The 19592-nt window shown below is 39.5% G+C and overlaps 1 protein-coding gene across 1 annotated transcript in view; it reads right to left on the reverse strand.

Annotated features, from left to right (window-relative positions):
• Positions 1 to 19207, reverse strand: part of tox3 (TOX high mobility group box family member 3) — a 38661-nt gene extending 19454 nt beyond the window's left edge. Inside the window, exon 1 of the mRNA XM_013909444.1 lies at positions 18384 to 19207. Coding sequence (XP_013764898.1) covers positions 18384 to 18485 — 102 coding nt within the window. The 5' untranslated portion in view covers positions 18486 to 19207. The remainder of the gene's footprint in view (positions 1 to 18383) is intronic.
• Between the last annotated feature and the right edge of the window lie 385 nt (positions 19208 to 19592).

Consider the following 19592-nt stretch of genomic DNA (forward strand, 5'->3'; position numbering starts at 1 on the left):
CTGACAATTTAGAGGGAAAAATTTACAGTGAAAAAGAAGGAACTTTTGATTTTTACTTTGTTGCCTTGAAATAAAGAAAAATAATGGAAACTTCCTGCTCTTATTAATAGCCATTTTCAACTCAATTACTTGAAATGTTACACCATTTTGTAATGCAGAAAACACAAAAAAAAGTGAAAAAAGTGTGAGTGTTTGTGTCTGTTTGTGTGTTTGTCCAATAAAACAAATATCACACAAAGGCATCCCTGAATTGTAAACTGTAAAACAAAGATATTGATCCAAATCACTTCAGCTTCATTACAGAAAACATGATCAAGTCAAGTCCATGTGCCAATTAGCAGTGTTAAACTCCCTGGGCTCTGTCTCTCTGACTCATGTTTTTACTGTGTTTCCAGGCCCCTTTAAGAGCAGTTCAGAATCTCCTCAGAGAACTGTGCCTAACATCCCAAGAAATGTCCCCAGTTACCAGTATCAATCTTCACCATTAAAAGCTGTACCATGTCGGGCCGGAGGCCTCGGCGGACAAGCAGAGCAGGGAGTGGAGATTGTTATTTTTATTCCCAATTCATTTCTGGGGTAGGGGCCATTTTGGGCCCATGTTTGCGGCATTGCCGATTGAGTCAAATGCCAGATTAAATTAAGTGTGATTGGAGGGACCGCGCAGTTGACGGTAAGGGACCGTGCTAAAATGGGTCAGCGTAGACAATGAAGGCCCTGTAATTAAAATGATGTGATGAGCTAGAGGAGAGCTGTGGCTGCCATGTGAAGAGTCAAACAACTGTGTGCCTGCCCATATGCAGACCTAAATGAAAAGTTTGGGATATCTGAAGGATGGGATCACTTGATTTTTGGAAGATAAAGGCTCCTAAAATACAACAAAATGACTGTAAATGTCTAGCACTGCAGTCACAGCCCAGACAGGTTTGCTATTTGCAAGAAACCAGGCTCCTCAGTCTTCCCAGTTCCAAAAAAAGTCAGTTATGTACTTGGGCTTTGCTTCTTTCAGCGGTGGGGAATCATGAGGAAGCCATAGAAAATGGTGCTTTAAAATAGCTTTGGGGTAGAAGGCTTTTACTAACAGAGTGAATTCACAGATAAAGGTGCTCTGTAATATGAACTGTGCTAAGAGTCAGACATGGCTACACGGCAGCATAAAATGCTGGGTTCCCAGTGTTTTTATTTCGCCTTCTGCACCACCAGCACATTTCTTCAATAACTGTTTAACAGGAGAGAATTAAGAGCTTACATGGACCCTGATCCTGAAGTGAAAAGACTCCAATGTCTGAATAATCACAGGCATTTAGAAAAGCCAAGCAACCTTGCAGCAAATAGGATACGTGTGAATTTCTAGATTTTTCTACAAATGCAAAGTATTGCTTTTCTTATTAGTCTTCTGACTAGATTTCTGAGATTTTTTTTTTTTTTTTAATCGCAGTGAATGTTTCAGTTATTCATTATCAGAGACAGTAGTACCAATCACAATTTAAACACGTTTTTTTCCTGACTAAAGCCAGTGTAATTTTGCTTGATTTTTTTCCAGCTATCTTTTAAATCCCACTTCAAGAACATTTGTATGAAAGAATGTCCAGTGGGAAATAAGGTGTTTTACAGCTATTACAGCAAACAAAATTATTTCAACCTCAGGGTGAACACAATATTGCACCAACATGACCCCCTCTCACTCCCAATATGATGGAGTAACCACACAGATCCTATCAGTAAACATGAACTGGACAACGAAGAATCCACAGAATACAAGCCTGAAGAGCCTTTGATAGCACAGCTGCCTTCTCTTCATGCATACAAATGAAATGTGCATATGTATTAGTGCAAACATCAAATACTGCTTTATCAATGGCAATTAAATGATAAAGCATGACTGGGAAAATCCAAGGTGACAGTTTTCACCAGAAAAGGGAGAAACATAAAATAGTGTTTTCTTTTATTTTCAAATCAGCTTCAAAAGACTGCTACTTGGTTTTACTGTACAATCATAAAGTTATAATATCATAGCTGTCTGTCAGCAGGTAACCAAATTGGACACATTCTTGCTCCGTACTGAAAACCGCCAAACTAATTCAATCAAGAGCCTGGGCTTTTCCAGAAGCAAATCAACTGCTGACAAACGATTTTACAGTTCAGCTTGAGCTCAGTAATCACAGCCTAGCATGTGTTCTCTGGAACATGACACTTGCGCTAATATGTTCTCCAGTGGTCTCCATAAAAGACAGTGAAAACACCACAGTTAAAACGCAATCTTCGATCCCAAGTAGCCCACTGTAATTTTCGATGTGTTATTTTATGCAATTTCCTTTAAGGCCCTGCCCATAACCAGGTTTAGCTAACTCTCACACTGAGTGCAGGAGGCTAGAGATTCAAAAGAGCAGCACTGTTTCCTTCCCTGCAATACTGGTCGGACTGTGTTGTAGCCTCTGGGAAAGTTATCTTCCAGAGGTACTGCTCACCAAATACATGCTCATTTACAACCCAATTCAGCATAAACACTCTGCAGCTGCGTCTCTGGTGATCACAAGGCCTATTCATGCACAGCAGGCCACTGTGCATGCAGAGGCAAGCTGACATATATAGATATATTTCCTCCTATGTGTGCAGCAGTCAATTTGTAAAGCAACTCCACAACACAGCATGTCCACACAGTCAGCTAGCAAGCTGTGTTCTGATCTGCGGGCCGAATCGATTGGTAATTCAGTTTAAAGCTAAAATCATTACTCCCCCCAGCCCAGCACTGTCTTCCACTATTAAGACTGCTAGTCCTTAACTACATAAGGTAGCATTGAGGGGAAGTTCATTGAAAGCATCTCAGTCTTCCTTTGCCTCTCAGTGGTAGTACCCCTACAACAGTGCAGAGAAGCTGGTGTGAGAAAAAGTGGGATCTGAACTAAGCTGATGACAGTGTTGTTCAGGCTGTGTGGTGATTACCCTCCCTTCACACCACACAGACCACTATAGTCTCAGCTAGAGGTATCACAGCTTGCTTTAGTTTAGTAAACACTGACCTGGAGGAACAGTTTTCAACCCCTGCACAGATATCAAACCTCTCACAAAAAGACTGTTTCCTGGCCACAGAATGGTAGGGATTCTGCTCCGACGGGGAGACACGTTTATTTAACATTCGATCAGAGAAGATTAAACAAGGATCTTTAACTTTTGGACCGTGTAATCATTAAAGTATCTAAAATAAGAAACTTTAGGGCATCACAGATGGGGTTGTTATAAGCAAACCCAAAAGCAGAGCCTCTGTTCTTTACATTACTCCAAACAGCAAAGGAACACTATAATTCCGTCACAGCGCATAAAAACAAGTTTGCATGTCCAACCAAAATGACAAGCTTAACTATCAAAATAAAGGAAAAAGTTACAAGTGATTTCACAGCTCAGCAAATATATATTATATTTTTTCAAGCTTCCCAGTCATTATGGCTGTGTTAAAAGACAGTAAAAGGAGAACTATAGTTTGTGTATTCAGCATGTTCCTTTGGGCAAAATTTATATTCAGCGCAGACACGGTGTATGAGAGCGATAACACGGAGACACAAAAAGACCAGAGTGAAACAGCATTTGTAAAGTCAGGCAGAAAAGTTGTCAATGACTAAAAGTAAACATCTGGCATATACTGCATCTGTTTATTTTTATTTTTTAATTTTTTTTTAAGAACACATTTGACCTCAACCACATTTTTATAATGGCTAACAGATCAAGTGACAATGTGAATTACCGATTTCATATTGAAATTTACATTTTTCCAAATAAAATAACTGCTACTAAATACAGATTCCACAAAAAGACTTTACAATGTGTTTGTCGTTCACCTATTCTCTCTCTCCCTCTCTCTTAGATACACGAACAACAAATCAAAGGCAGTGCAGCTGCCATGCATACCTACTATTAGAAGGAACTGGGTGCTCAGTGTCCTGCACTTGGTCATGTAAGGAGACCAAGGATCAAATCTCCAACCCTGCAATTAGTGGACAATCCACTCTACCTTGAATTATGGGCTCACTAAATTAATAGGATTTGGTAACCGCTATGCTAAGAGTACAGTGCTTTATTAGATAGTAGATCTGTCAGGTTGTATTTATGCACAGTTGCTTTGAGATGTCAGGCATCAACACATCTTTAGCAGGTAATGTAAAATAATTATAGAAAATGTCATCTCAGTTTAGTGTGTTAGGATGCTAACATTTGCTAATGAGTACTATACACATAGTTGTCACGGCTAATAGAAATGGGATCAGAAATGGGTCATAAAACAAAGGAAAATCTGGTGCAAAACTGTTGTTACCATTGGGAATCATGAATCTATGGATGTATGTAGGATACAAAATTTAACAGTACTCCGTCCCGCATCCTGTTGAGCTAATCTAGTCTGGACTAAAGGGTAGACTGACTGAAATGGCCTATGTTAGAGCAGCAATGCCTACATGACTAAAATTAGTCCTTGTTACTCTTATTTTATATTATAAACGTAGCCAGTCGCTTTAAAATATAAACTTCTAAGACTTCTGCTTTCTTGCGTAAATGTGGACTTTTAAGTGTAATTTACAGCAAATGTAGCTGGACTAATTTTATAGCATAGTCGCTGCTAATATCACTGCACTAGTTACACAGTAGACCTAAAAGCACACAGAGGTTCTCCATGGCTACTGTTTTCTCTGAGGCCTAAGACTTGCAAATGTTGCCAAAACAAAGATGGTCTCAGGATTTGTCATAATGGACCAATAGCCTGAGCTCAGCAGCCTCAATAGTATGCAGGTCAACATCCAACATCCCATTTTTTCCCTGGCTGTTGAGTCTGCTATGTACTCTCGAGAGCAAATCCTAAAAGAAAGCGCGAGCTAAATGGGGTTCCATCTTTGATTTGGCGGGGTGCAAAGCCATTGGCCCACAGCCACAAAGGAGCTTAGGCAATGGAGAGGGCCTCAGAAACATGGTGTAGCTTTCTCACAATTGCTGCTGTTGCATGGACACACCGCTCTTGAGGAAGTAACATGAGAGAGGCTTGTCTTGTTGGTGTTGTCTTGCTTTTACTCCTAAGCCATGTCTCAAGGCTGTTTACTTTCAGCAGCTTTGATGCAACTCCAACTCAAGATGGTATCGGGGTGTGGATTTTAACCTAAGCTTGTCCTGTTCTGCTTGCCATTCTTCTACTTCAGAGCACAAGAGTGCTATCAGGTTAAAGAAGCTAATAGTATTTTTTTTTTTTTTTTTAAATGGTCAAATGTCAAAAAGTAGAAGAACAGTTTTGTGCCAGTGGAAACAGGTTTGCTTCTGATGGCACTAATGGTTGTACTTTTTTCCTGATTTGTCAAATGGCTTTGTCACTAGGACTTCACATAAAGATCCACTGAAAGCTGCAGGGAGTGGAGCACAGACACTTTTTTCCTTTTCTTTTTTTTTTTTTAATTCCCTGTGTGCTGTTACTGACTAATACAATCATTATGAATGGCTCTGGGAATGTGCACAGTCAAGAGCTTTTAGTGCTGGACTCAAAACAATCCTCTATTTCTTATCTGCTAATGTTGGATATAAAATGATGTAAAAGCCTAAAGTGGTGAGAGCATTAACATCAAACTATTCAGTCCATTAAAAGCCTAATGTATTCTATAGCGTGTTTTTGAGCAATGTTATCAAGTAATTAGCCCAGTTTAACAGTATTTAAAGCTATCAAATATAAAATCTATTTCTTTCTTTTGAGAAATGTTTACAAAAAGGCATTAACAGCAAATAGTAAACTGGAGGGTTAGTCCCATTTTTCATCATAATTCTCAAGCCCATTAAAATCTTCATGTATGCAACCTGTGTCTTTTCTGTTATTCTTAGCAGAAGACCAGTATGCACAAACCAGCCAGTTGTTCAATCTCTATAAATCTGAAAAGCACAAACTGCTGAGCAGTGACTCGTATATCAGTCTATTATATACTACAGGGCTGACTGTATTAAACAAATGGCTAGGCCTGCAGCTGGAAAAGAGAGGCAATATAGAGAGAGCAGAGGTTATTGTCTAATTTAAATCTTGGCTGCTTTCCCAGAACTGTACCACATTCCAATTTGTGGCTGTGTTGCTTGGCGCTACTGACAGAGGTCCGGCTGCAAATACTCTCGGGCTCCTCTCCAGAAATGCGTCTCCAAACTGACAATCAACAAGTTGGCAGAGATTAACGGAATGATGGGAGCAAATTAGGTAAAATAATGAAAAATGCACTAATATAGATGCCGTGCTCTGTTATTTTCTTCCACCTGTGGTTGCAATAATGTATCTATAATCATTAAGACTTGATGTGCAACAACACAGGCTCATAAAGAAAGCCAGTACATTGCTTCTGTAATGTCTTTGAGTTCCATAATGAAATAGCAGCTGGAAAAGACATCTGTGAACACATAGTAGTTACAGAATGGTTGAGTGAGCTCTTAGAAGCAATTAGCTGTTTCAAGCATTTTCTCCTTGGCATACTATTGTCCGTTCATCTGCTAGATTGACAGCACACCAGGACATCATTAGCAAACCTGACAGCTGTTGAGTCGCAGACATTGTTTTTCTTGTGACAACCACCATCAGGCTAAGTGCTTCACTAGTGTTTTTAACAGTATTTAAACTCAAAATGTCACTTTAACATTTCCTACTTCAAAAGCAGCGTGAGATTAAGATACCAGCTTTGAATAATTACAAACACTAAGCCTCAACTTTGATTCCGTATCATTGCACTGACATTTAAAAAGATTCGGAACAAAGACACATTACACATCTTTTAGTCATAATGCAAAAGTTATTCCTCTCCTCGGTGTAAAAAGACAGGTTGGAGATCAAAGGCGTATGAAAAACCTAGAGGTCTGCTTTGTGTGGAAGTGGCATTTTTTTATTTTTTATTTTTAAATGGAGAAGATAAGTTAGGAAAGTGTTTACACATTTTTTAATTTTTTAAAACAAAAAACTAATGCAAAAGCATTTGTTTAATAAGACTTGTCAGTCTGTGGCCAATCAAAAGCAACCATATCTGGACTTAATTTCCCTAACGATGGTATCACACAAGAGAAAATAATCATATACATTATACCTGTAAAAATCCTCCCTGTACAGGTATGCTTATTTTCTGCTTTGACAACAACTCCCTTTGAGCTATTTTTATCTCATTTCAGTGCAGGCGGCTAAGGGGGGGAAAAAAAAAGGGGGGGGGGTCACTGACATTTTCTGTATTTGAGCCTTGCCCTCTATTTTAGGACCATGCTGAGTTCTTCCACTAAAATAAATGACAGCACGACAATCTACTCTGAACTCGCACCTTTCCGCGCACATGTTCTCCCATCACTCTTCATTTATCTTCATTAGGTTTGTTTGACCCATCACCAATGCTCTGCCAGTGTAAATATAAACACTACAGTCCATAGAGATCATCTCTATATGTGATATCTTGCAGAGGTGAAGAGCAGCTAAATGTAAATGGCCGACATGTATATGAAAACCCACTCTGGAGTAGTCGTGTAACAAACCTAGAAAGATAAATTCCACCGATCCAATTAATCAATATATAAACAAAGCCTGTGATGAGAAAAATCAGTGATTTCAACAGGGGGCGCCATGCTGTAAACTACCGACTACAGGTTTAAGCAGGAGTGCGGAACAGAAATCCCACTGTCAACTTGTCATCGGCTAATTTACCTGGAGCCAGAGGGGGAGATTCACTGGACACATAGGGAGAGTTAATCTCTTCATTCATCTTTCGCTAAAGAGATCGACCCAATTAGCTTGCCACATTGACTGACAGCCCTTGTGTCTGCTTTTCTCCCTTGACTTTTCCCTTGCTTTTTAAAAAAAAGAAAAGAAAAAATCAGGAGTTATGCAGTTTATGCTGGCCCCAGCTGAAGGCTGTGAAAATTATTCGAGAGTACTGTACAACAGTGAAATAATCAAGATGGCTTTATTCAAATATGTCGAGTCTGAAATATTCACCACTACAATTTGCTGTGACTGATTAGCCAATGGAAGGGCTGCTTGGGGATAGCTCTCCAGAGCTCTGTAATTGAGCGGATTTGACTTGGGAGAGTTTTTCTTCTCCTGATAACTACACATTCCCTTTTGAAATGTACTTTTCCTTTTTTAGCCTTTCCTGGGAACCAGTGAACATCAAAGTTATAACGCTTGCAGAAACAGCATGTATGTAGGACAGTTTATATTCTGATCGTCATCTATTTAAAATGTGACTCCACATTGTGTGGATTTAATCATTTCCCACTGTATCACTGGTTGAAGGGCAGAGAGTGCAGAAACATCAGATCTGTAACCTCAAAGATCAGGGACAACAATAGCCTGAAGGTCTGCCACTGTGACCATCCATTTGACATAAATCTCTATGTTCCAATACAGATATTGTAGTGACAATTTCCCAAGTGCACCTTTATATTCTGCAGTTGGTATATACATGTGAGGACTCGCAAACCAAAATCAGGAATAGGAAACAGTGCGCAGAAAGAAAGAACATCAAATGTGTAACAATGAGCCGTTTCATTTTAATTCTGTATGCTTAATTATAACATTAATATGTCAATCCTGATTTTGTCCGGTTCTGGAGACAAGGCTACATTTACAAATATCCGTGTGCCAAAACGTACTGAAAACAGCTTTCTTCTTTCACATTAAATCTCATTTATTTTCTACAGGGGGAAAAAAAGAAAAAGATGTTGTTATTCTTTTTCAAAAACACACCACTAATGCTCTGGGGCATGGTTTGTCATTGTTATTCAGTGCTCGCTCACCTACACTTAAAACATGATCCTTCTGGATTTTAATTAAGCACCAAGGTACCTCCCAGGGGGTTCTGGCTTGGCAAAGGAAACTACTTTGATTTATGTACTACTTTGTTGTTCCTGCTTGAAGCTTGCATGTTATGAGAGACTGTGGTGATGAATGAAAGAACTGGGCAATTATTCTTATTTGTTAATTAGTTCCTGTTGGGAATGCATTATTGTGGATTCCAACACTAAACGATGAACACAACGTTGTCCCTTTACCTGTCAACAGCTATGTTAGGACTGACTAAACAGAGTATCATGCTACAAGCTGGGTGCATGTTCGTACATGTTTGATTGAAATTGAATGTTAAATCAACTAAAGCTGTTAGGAATTTGCCTGATTGTCAAGCATGCCAGCAGAATAATGCAGCAATTTACATGCATCCCACTCTACCCACCCCACCCACACAGCAGAAAATGGTACAAATCAGCAAAAATACTTATTTGCAGAACCCGATGCAATGCTATTTCAACAGCAACACTATTCAAACAGAATTTACTGGCTGTTAAACAAGCAATTAACAACAGCTCGAGAACATTTAGTAGAAGTGCCAATTACTGATAAACCTCTCAGACTTGGGGATATAGGAGAATTTGACACCATAGTCTTATGCATTAATGCACAAGGCAAAACAATAAACCCATAAAATATTAACAGCCGCATTCAAATCAAAGTGGGAGCTGACGACAAATCTCTCGGTGTCACTTGAAAGGGAAGTTGGCCAGGCACCTCAGTGACACAAGGATGGTTTAAGAGGAAGACCTTGTGCAAGCTCTGCTCTCCTGGATGCATATCAGAAGCTAATGGAGTCTCAAAACTACAGGGGTGCTGCGGGATTGCCACGATTAGCTCGTGGAACTGCTGAAGGTCACCACTGCTGAGCTGAGCAGCCACAAGCCTTCATAAAACCATGCAGCGTATCATTATTTTCAAAGTGTTTCATTATGGACGGTTAACCTTGGCTAACTCCAACCTAACACTTTAATCAGATGCCTGTAATGCTTTGGAAACATTGTAATCATTCAGTTTCTCTTCTTGTTTATCAGCGAGGGAGAAAAATAATATTGGAACTCCTTAAAAAAATGTTTTCCAAGGTTGTGCAGGTATTTGAAAAGTTACACTATTGAGTCAGAACCACCACAGATTAGAAACTCGATCAGTTTCCTTGGAAGGAATGTCATTTAAATGAATTGTCAGTGGCTGTCCGCAGAAGGAAAGCCCTGGCCAATGTAAAGGCCTCACAGACCTTGATCTTGTTTCTACTTCTGCCATCCCACACTACGACCACATGCAAGAGCTCACAAGCCAGCAGAAACATACATGCACATGACAGTAAACAAGGACATACTGTGAATGAGCCTCAATTTCACCTCAGAAATATCAGAAGTTGACTCAAGAATTTCATGGCCTCCATTCATAATCCCGCAATTGAGGTTTCTGGAGAATGGACCTTTATTATGTGGTTGGAGCTTTTACCGAGGCTGTGTCCATTGTTCCTTTTTATTGTGGAACTGAATAAAAACTAGATAGATTCATGAATACTGCATGATTTTCATCAAATAGAAAATCTCTTGGAAGAATTCTCAAAGCAGTGTTATTTCAGTAACATGTTGAGAGCTGTTTATTCAAATGAGGACAGCTGATGGGCAATTATAACCAAAAGAATAATGTCAGACGGAAGACAAGAGGTTTTTTTTTCCTATTTTGTCTTTTTTAAATGTTGAATATTTTTAATTTGCGTTCCCCACAGGATTTACTCCTGACAAATAGAGATTAAAATCTTTCTGGATTTATGGGAGCCATAAAAAAAGCTGTTGGTTGAGGGCGAGGAAAAGATTATCATCTTAGATCAATATTGAAAAAGTTCAGTGTGCCGTGTCTCATTCTTCAGGTCGGGTCTGCGCAGAAATAAAGAGAGTGATGGCAAAACAGACAGCTGAAATACAAGTTATTGTTGTTGAATTCCTGTGGCCTTGTTAAAGAAATGGATACAAAGACATTTCTGACAAACCAAGGTATGAAAGAGATATTAAAGGGCAAACATTTAAGAAGAGCCGTTTCACTCCCCTTAGGGACTAAAAAGAAAAAGACAATCCTCGAGCAATCAGCGCTGTGTAACGAGAGCTTGATTCACTGCAACTGAATAACGATGACAAAAAAAAAACCCACAGTAGTCATATCAGAGGACTCCTATCAGTCTTAAGTATGTTTATAGAAGATTGAATCAAGCTGCTGCAGGTTGAGATAGCAGATTTTTTTTTTTTAACTCTGGGGACTATTAAAACTCTTGTTCAAGGGGTAACGCAGGTCTGTAGGCAGCAGTATTCCTGCTATGGTAGTTATTACATGAAAAGAAAATATCATCTAACTGACTCACACTTTGTTTGAGACATCGTGTAAACAGGGGACAAAACGGTAATCAAGGTTATAAATTTTACCAGAAAGTGTCAAATACATCTAATTTTTTATTTTTAAAGGAGTGCTTTCATCGTTTCCTGCATGATAAACAGGTTTTCTTTCAAGTTAGTCTTCCTTGAACTCTGATGCAGTTCTGCTTGAAAACATGCCATCCATTTCGCCATTCAAACAAAAGTTTTATTTACCTACATTATTTAAGCTCTTTGTCCAACGGGTCTAAGGGATATTTGCACACCTGCTACTATTGTCAGTCCTTTTAGTGCAACCTGGTAACAAGCTGCATTATGGGAATGTGTGATGTAGGAGGGGGGCAGCAGAAAAAAGGGAGGATTAATCACACTGTGTAACAAGTAATACTACACACCTGCAGCTCATAGCCCTGTAATGAGAGAGAAATTCACACTCAACCTGATATATGAACAAAGGTTGGGATCATGAATAATAATACCTATGACGAGGCTGGTTTCGGTTTAACGGTTAAAGCAAACTGAAGCATATAACAAATTCAACCCCCAACCAGCGTTTATGCCTTTCAGTAAAATATCTAAATTTTGAATAGTTTTCAGTATTTATCTAACTCAAAGGTCATTTAGATGCAGAAATTAGGGACAGCTGAAAGAATAAAGTCTAAATGTGAAAACAGAAGCGATAAATTCAACCTGCACTGCTAAGAAAATATTACCCATAACTGTATGAGACATCCATCAGTGGCCTGTGCACTTGACAAAGAGCCAAAGGCTTAAGTCAAGCAAGTCAAGTTAAAAGGAAAACTGCAGAATGTTTTGATACAGTCTGTGAGCCCATTAAGAGAATTGGACATTAGATCTATGAAACATGGAATGGCTGCCTCTCTGGAAAGCTTTAAAAATGAATGCGTCTTAACAGCGAGGCTAACCACTAAAGGGACACAACACTTATTGAATCAGCCAACCAGAAGTGATTGACTGGTCCTTTTGAAACTGCTTAATTCATGGTTAAAAACTGTTTTCTGGAGCACAGGGGGTTCTTCTTCCTCCTTTTAATAAGTCAGCAAGGTTGAAGCTGTCAAAAATGTAGTGAGCCAAAACCAGATTAAAACAGTTGATCATAGTGGAAAAATCTCTCTTAAGGGGCTCTGTCTTGAACAAAAATGGGCACAGCATTGACTCATTCAATAGAACTTCTGAAGGTTAATGATATCTTTGGCCTTACATAACTTAAAGGTGCATTACACTAGAAGAGGTTGGTGTCGTTTAAGAATTGTACACAACAACATGTGTGCAAGGAACCATGCTATTGGTAACATATGCTAACACAAAACCTCTTAGTTAATCCTTCTTTTCAAAAACAGTTTACCATTTCATTAATTTCCTGTCATATGATCAACAAGAATCATAGACACCATTCAATAAAAAATATGATCTTGTAGTGCTGTACCTCGGGATTACAGACTACAATCCCATGAGGATTTGGGTGAGTGCTACTTTGCGCTTCAGACAACCTCTGCAATGACACAGACACCTTTGACATAACCTCACAACCATTAATTTTTCCACACTGTCAATCATTTAACTTATTGTTTTGAAACTAAAAAAAAAAAATCGTACATATTGCGTACCTCCTCATGTCACAGCTTAACAAACCTCTTGTACGCCAACTCTGTTTGGTATTTGAGTAAACTCTCAGTCTTATCTTAAGACATCAAACCCTAAAGCTAAATCTCAACCCCCTCGCTGACCTGGACAATGTCATCTTCTCCACTTTTATAGGGAACTCTGTGGTCTAGATGAGTTCCATCTTTTGGTGTATCTCTTGAGTTATGGGTGCTTTTTAAGTGAGCTCAGCTCATGCTAATGCTTTGCCATACAACTTCAACATATGTTTTAATGAAGTCAGCAGTGAAATTATTACTGTCATTTTTTCATTTGAACTTTAATGATGCATTAACTAATTAGATATTTGAGAAAAGTCATAACACAGCTCCACATGTAACTAAGAACTTAAAGATCTAAATGATGTTAATTTACATTTTTTAAAGCTATCCAAATGAGAACAAGTGTTGATTTATCAGAAAGTCCTTAAAACACTGAAAAGAAAAACAACAACTCTTCTGTAATAACTTACCATAATCTTTTGTTATGATTCATGATTTGAACGGTGTAGTGATGTTGTTTACATGACAACACTGTGCATCTGTTCTCTTTATACCACTGGAAGAGATGTTTTTGAAACAGCCACATAGCTACACATAGTCAAAAGGGAGAATTTTTTGTCATTTTATTAAGCAGGGCGAGGACAGACAACAGTGGAGTGGATCCTTGAGGTGAAACTATACGCACAAGGAAAGCCTACAGCACTAAGACACTCCATATCCAAGCATGATTTCTTTTTTGCTTTTAATGTGGTTTCCCCTATTTTTCATTGGACATGAGATTACATCAAGACCAAATCAGCACAGCAAGATGGTTCTTGTCTATAGAATGGTGCCTTATGGTTTGCAAATCGACCAGTTGGGAAATAACTTCATGGTGTGAGGTCTGCCTAAATGAACCACGCTGAGTAATGCACAAGGAGATGTAATGAAGTGGATTTATGAGCAGTGATGGCAAGATTACAGAAGGTCTTTACGAGTGCTGATCTGGGTAATGGTCTATGTCTGTTGAAGATTTCAGAGCTGGAGGATTTGTCACATCCACCTCATAAACAAAGTGGACAACCTGATGTTATGTTTTCCACTCTGTTGGATCAGATTGTCATACAGTTGCAGAATGCTTGTGGGATCAAAGCAACAACCATTAATGTTGCTCAGAAGAAATGGCATGCAGAAAATGGAGCTGGGCATTTACAAAATACGTGTAGTGCCGTCTGCCACATATAGCAGTCATTCTTACAGACAGGAGCTCCAAGTGCACAGTGCGTCTTCGTGTAGAACAAACTAAAAATAACACTCTCTTGTCTCACTGGGAAAATTAGGTGTTTAATAAATCTGCTGAACTACATCTCCTGACAAGCTACAATTAAAGGACTCAGCAAAACACATCAGCTATTCACTTCTTGGACATTTAAACATTTAACATGCACCTTGGAGTCATATCCATCAAGTGTTGAGTTTGACAAAGCAGACAGCCTCCCTGCCCCTCCCCAAGACACGCACACACGGCATTACCGCACACACACATTTAAAGTTGTGTTTGGATATGTTTAGAATGTGTGTGATGAAATGGCACCAGCTGTGTACACTGGAGAGATGCACAAGGCCCCCTGGTTAAGAGAGTTAACCCCTTCCCTCCCGCTGGAGCTTAAGTGACAGCAGAGACAAAAGAAACCTGACGTACTATGCTTTGGACAAAAGAGGTTATTGCCCAGGGGTTAGCTAATGTGAAGCTACATTAATTCACTTCCTCCAGACCTTAAAATCTGTGTTGTTCCTGGTTTCCTTACATATGCATGTGTCAGTAGAGCTCATATAAACTAAGTAGTTCATGGCCTACGGCCCATTTCCCCCGCTCAGTAAAATCCTTTAAGAAGTGCATCATTTTGGGTCTTGAAGAACTTTCTAATCAGGGAATAACAGCAGAGCTAGTCTGTCATATTATAGCTTATGGATGATAAAATACAAAGCCGACAATAAACAAATTATCCAGAGTCCTTTATCAATATGTGGTCGAAAAACAACAAAATAAAGCATGTGTAGCTAAAGAGGATTTGTCATCAAGATCATTTCTCAGAAAAGACTTATTATGCTGCACATAAGGCTGTAATCCTTAACAACTGAGTCCAAATTGATTTGGCACTACCTGTTGTTAATAGTCTGTGGTTTCATGCAACAGCAAACACAGCATGTGCATCTAAAAATCAGTGTACAGTGCAACCGCCAAACTATTAACCCTGCCTTAATCAGTAATCAGTTTGTTACCTTTGCAAGTTAATTGGTTGATGAAACATGTCTATAGTTTGGATTTTTTTTTCCCCAGACACAGTCAGCAAATATGATTTTTGAATATATAAATTGTTAAAATGCTGACAACATTTTTAAAAAAAAGCCTAGTCACAAATTTCTAAGATGTTTAATTATAGTTTGCCCTTTCCTTTTAAAATGCTTCATTAAGCACAAACTGTTGTATGTCTCTTAACAGCACTACACAGCAACACAGCAGAGATCCTGCAAGACTTCCCCCCTTCTGTAGCTTTTGTCATGTACAAAGGCTACAGAATCTCATAGCAATGTGTTTATCTACATCCCTCTGCTATACTGCCATTAAAATACTCCAATGTATGGTCAATTCTCAACTGCAATGAATTATAATGTCTCAGTGGTGCTGGTATTAGTTTTCCAAATAAACCTTCAGTGTTAGCACCAGTGCAGGTGAGGAGTTTGTATTAACATCTGTTGGTGATTTCTTGGCGCCTGGAGGTAATGAAAGCCCACACTAAATGGATACTGTATCTGAAACATTATTAAACCTTTAGGAAAAAAAGACCAGATGGCAATAAATATGGCTATAACAGAGGGTCTCTTTCAAGAAACCATTAAACTCAATCACATTTGACTTTTACAAATACCAAAACTAGTTAAATCCAAACAGCTCTTTGTCTTTGGTTTATGTTGTGCCTGACTGAGGAGCTTGCCTAGAGAAAACAAGCAGCCTTAACCATGTTGCATCACTGAAATCTCTTTGAATAATAAATAAGTGCATATATATGTACGAGCTCATACACAGATTTAAAAAGTTTATCAAACTTCAAAAGGGAACTTTTATAAATTTTACCGACTACAACCTGGTGTTGTTAGAAGAATCCAAAGAGCCAGGAAAACCAATAGTCATTATCAGATAAATTGAAAACAACGCTACCTGAAGTAACAACCAATCAGTAAAAGTAGGAGCCTTGGTGTTTTTGCCCTTGAGCATACCTGTTCCGTGTTCACCCTCGAGTCAAGGTAGTTTAAGAGAAATAGACCCCACTGTGACAGCCTCGTCACTCACCCTGCACACGCTGTAGTCAATGTTTATAACCCACAGAAATAAGCCTTTACAATTTCAGTTTCAATAGAGAAACCGTGTTTAATTTCTCCAAACTGCAACAAGGGAATTTTTCTCACAAAATAGATTTTATATGAGAATTATTCAGCTTTGTGAAGTTGTGGCATGTTTCTCCTCAGCACCTTCATCTCTGTGCCAAAAAAAGGGAAAGAAATGGCAGCTTCATTAGTCATGACTGCAGCACCTAATTAAGTTTGTGCCACTCATTTGGATTTTTCTGTAAATTTAAAAGAATCTCTGATGTTTGAAAGTGCCTCTGGGCCCTTCTGTCTCTCTTGTCATTAAAATTGAACATTTCCTGCGCCAGCATTTTGAGTGGGTATTGCCTGTTTTCAAATCAAAACTGTAAATCTAGTGAAAGTTTGGCTGCTCGCAAAAGGTGCTGTGACAGCTTATAAATAGATTAAAGAAGTAATGCTTCAGCTCTGTGACTTGTAAGCATGCCACATCTTTTAGATGACTAACCGCTCTGCATTGTGCTACCTTTCAGCAAGCCGATTCAAATAAATTGGAGGCTTATTTGAAAGATGCATGCAAAAGAGCCTATTTGTTCACAGTGGAAAGGCATTGTAATTAGCATGAAATGCATGCTTTGTACTCTCTCTCTCTCTCTTCCTCTTTCCAACGTAACTGGTAGAGATACTGGATAAGCACCTTCTCACCACCCTCTCTCTCACTCTATGCCTCCTTTTGCATTGTGGCCAATTACTGTTACAGATGGAAAATTTCACTTGACCCGGGGATTTTATGAGCAGGAAGAAAATCGCACTTCAACTTTTACACCAATTCAAAGCAATGTGGTTAAAGTTTCTTGAGGCTGATGAAGACATGATGAAATTGGGCACATATGACAACTTGGCCAAATGACAAAGAGCTGATGAAACACTGAGACAAACCTGGTAACTGTTTTAAGCAGCATCAGATTGCAAATAGAGCTGCATTACGGGGCTGAATAATTTGAGAGGGGGGTAGTGTGTCGTGTCTAAGTGTGCATGTGTGTCTGTGTGTGTTTGGGGGTGGGGGGTGGGGGTATCATTGTTTAAACTTCATAAAAAACTGTTCTTTTTGACTGCCACAATGATGTTCTCTCCTGCTGTTATACAAGAGAGTCAAGTTAGTGACTGATCACAGGCCTAACAGTGCGCGTGTTACATCACTGACAAAACATTACAAATCATCAACTGTGTTTTACATAACCTCATAAGCTCCAGTTGCAAGAGTTATTAAACTTCAGCTTTGTTCTTATTCACAGCTCGGACACGGTGGCGTTTGTATACAAATGCGAGGAAGCGAACAGATCAACATGTAAACAATGCGAATACATCATGCAACCTGGCAGTGGGCAGATAAAACTGTAGTGCACAGTATGACAGTCAAGAGTTTAACTGATGCCATGGGTAAGATAAGTGCACAACACGGCGCAACGCTGACAATGAATAGATTCATACGGAACAGATAGTGAGCTGTCCATTCCTCTTTCTGCTTGTGCATGCTTTTTTCCCCCTGAAATGTTAATGAGGAATATGATACTTGGAGCTCATTCTAAGAACTGCTTGCAAATGCAGTGAACAACATGAACTGAAGGCGGTTTGAAAATGAGGTTAAATACACAGCAGTTAACCAAACGACCAACAACCATTTCTTTATCGTGTTGTCATTTTATTTAACTGCATGACGTGGCCGGTCATGAAGAGCAGGTACCTGACAGCCTACATCTTTTTTTGTTTAAATCACATTTGAACTGTAATGACAGGATGTTGAGAAACACGGAACCCTAAAGGCAACAGCGCCCATGACTGTGGAGCACATCAGTCTGGTGAGAGTTTAGCAGTGCGACGAGGCAGGTTTGAGCTGGACAAAAAGTAACACTGTGCCGCTACACTTGTCCTGTGCTCCCGTTTCCTTTCCTAATGAACAACAACAAAGTTTGCGGCAAGAGAGGAAAGTACTGATTAGGCGGAAAGAGAACTCTGATTCAAGGAAGGAGGAAGTGAGTAAGGGGAATTCTAATTAAATCAACTTAATATCGGTCAGAGTTTCAATAATTAAGCTAAAAACAGTGCACTAGTGGTTTCAGTCCCAACGTGATCGCACAACACAAAACAACACTACGGCGCGAAACGAGAAGGATTTCTCACCTTATTGAAGTTGTAGTAGCCCAAACAGTGGGCAAAATCCAGGTTTGGTGGATCTCCCGGAATAGAATTTCCACCGGCAGTCGGATAAAATCTTACATCCATGGTGTATGAGGGAGCCGCGCAGCTGTAGTTGTAGCCTGCTCTGCACGGAGCTCAATTTGTTTCTGCCGTTTACAATCCAAGCGCACAGAGAGATGGAGAAAGAAAGGCGGCGAAACTGACCCAAGCTTTGTTGGGTTAAACGAGATATTACGGTAAGAGAAAGGGGGACAGGTAAAGTTTGGATATTCCTCTTTTTACACCTTACACCAGTCGCTTCATTTCTGTGGAAATCCACATGAACGCTGGACTGAGCCCAGGAAGCTGTCCCTCAAAGAGCAGCAGACGCTGTGTGCCCATGCATTTACACACAGCTGCTGCTGTATACAAAGAAGCCACGAGACCGGCGAGTGAGCGTGGGTCCACCTCCTTTTTCCTCCTTCAGACGCAGAGAGGGGGAAGGAAAGGGGAAAATGAAAACTCTAGGAAAGTGGTAATAAATACCACGAAGTAAAGTCCGCGCGTCAGGATAGCGCTCAAAAACGTGCCCGCGTCCTCCGCCGTGTTTCGCAGAAGTTTATTTTTCCAACTTGTAAAACTAGTTGGTGAAGCAGTTTGAGGAAGGAGCAACTAGCTGGCCGCTCGAGCCCATCTGCTAAACACAGGTTTTGTACAACAAGCTGAACAACACTCCACAGATGGTGCAATTAGTGAATGTGATGTACTACACTGAGTATCTCCGTTCAGCCTTCGGCTCTGCCTGTCGTAGTGATGAACAAGGCAAAATGTGTGAACAAGCCAGCCACTCCCCAAACACACTAAGCCACTCCCATGAAAACACTGCATTTAAGTCCATGTGACATGTTGGCATATGATAATTAATCATAATTATGAGTCTGTATGTGTATATTTTATTAGCATACCTTTTTATGCCCTTTTAAACGGTGACTTTCATAATGAATGGCAGGTTACATCCAAATGTAATTTTACATCTTACTCTGTTTTTACTCTGCATTACTCTGCATTACTCTGCCAAAGCCAACAGGTACGATAGCTCCTGCAGTTTTTCTCCCGTTTGCTTTTCCTTAATTCTGCGAATTTTAACCTTCAGTTCAGTTTTTCACTATGAAGCTTTTACAATCCACAGTAATTTTCCTCCCACTGCTACTG

This window comes from Pundamilia nyererei, unplaced genomic scaffold (assembly GCF_000239375.1).
Source record: "Pundamilia nyererei isolate P.nyererei 1_Seehausen unplaced genomic scaffold, PunNye1.0 scaffold00025, whole genome shotgun sequence".
NCBI lineage: Eukaryota > Metazoa > Chordata > Actinopteri > Cichliformes > Cichlidae > Pundamilia > Pundamilia nyererei.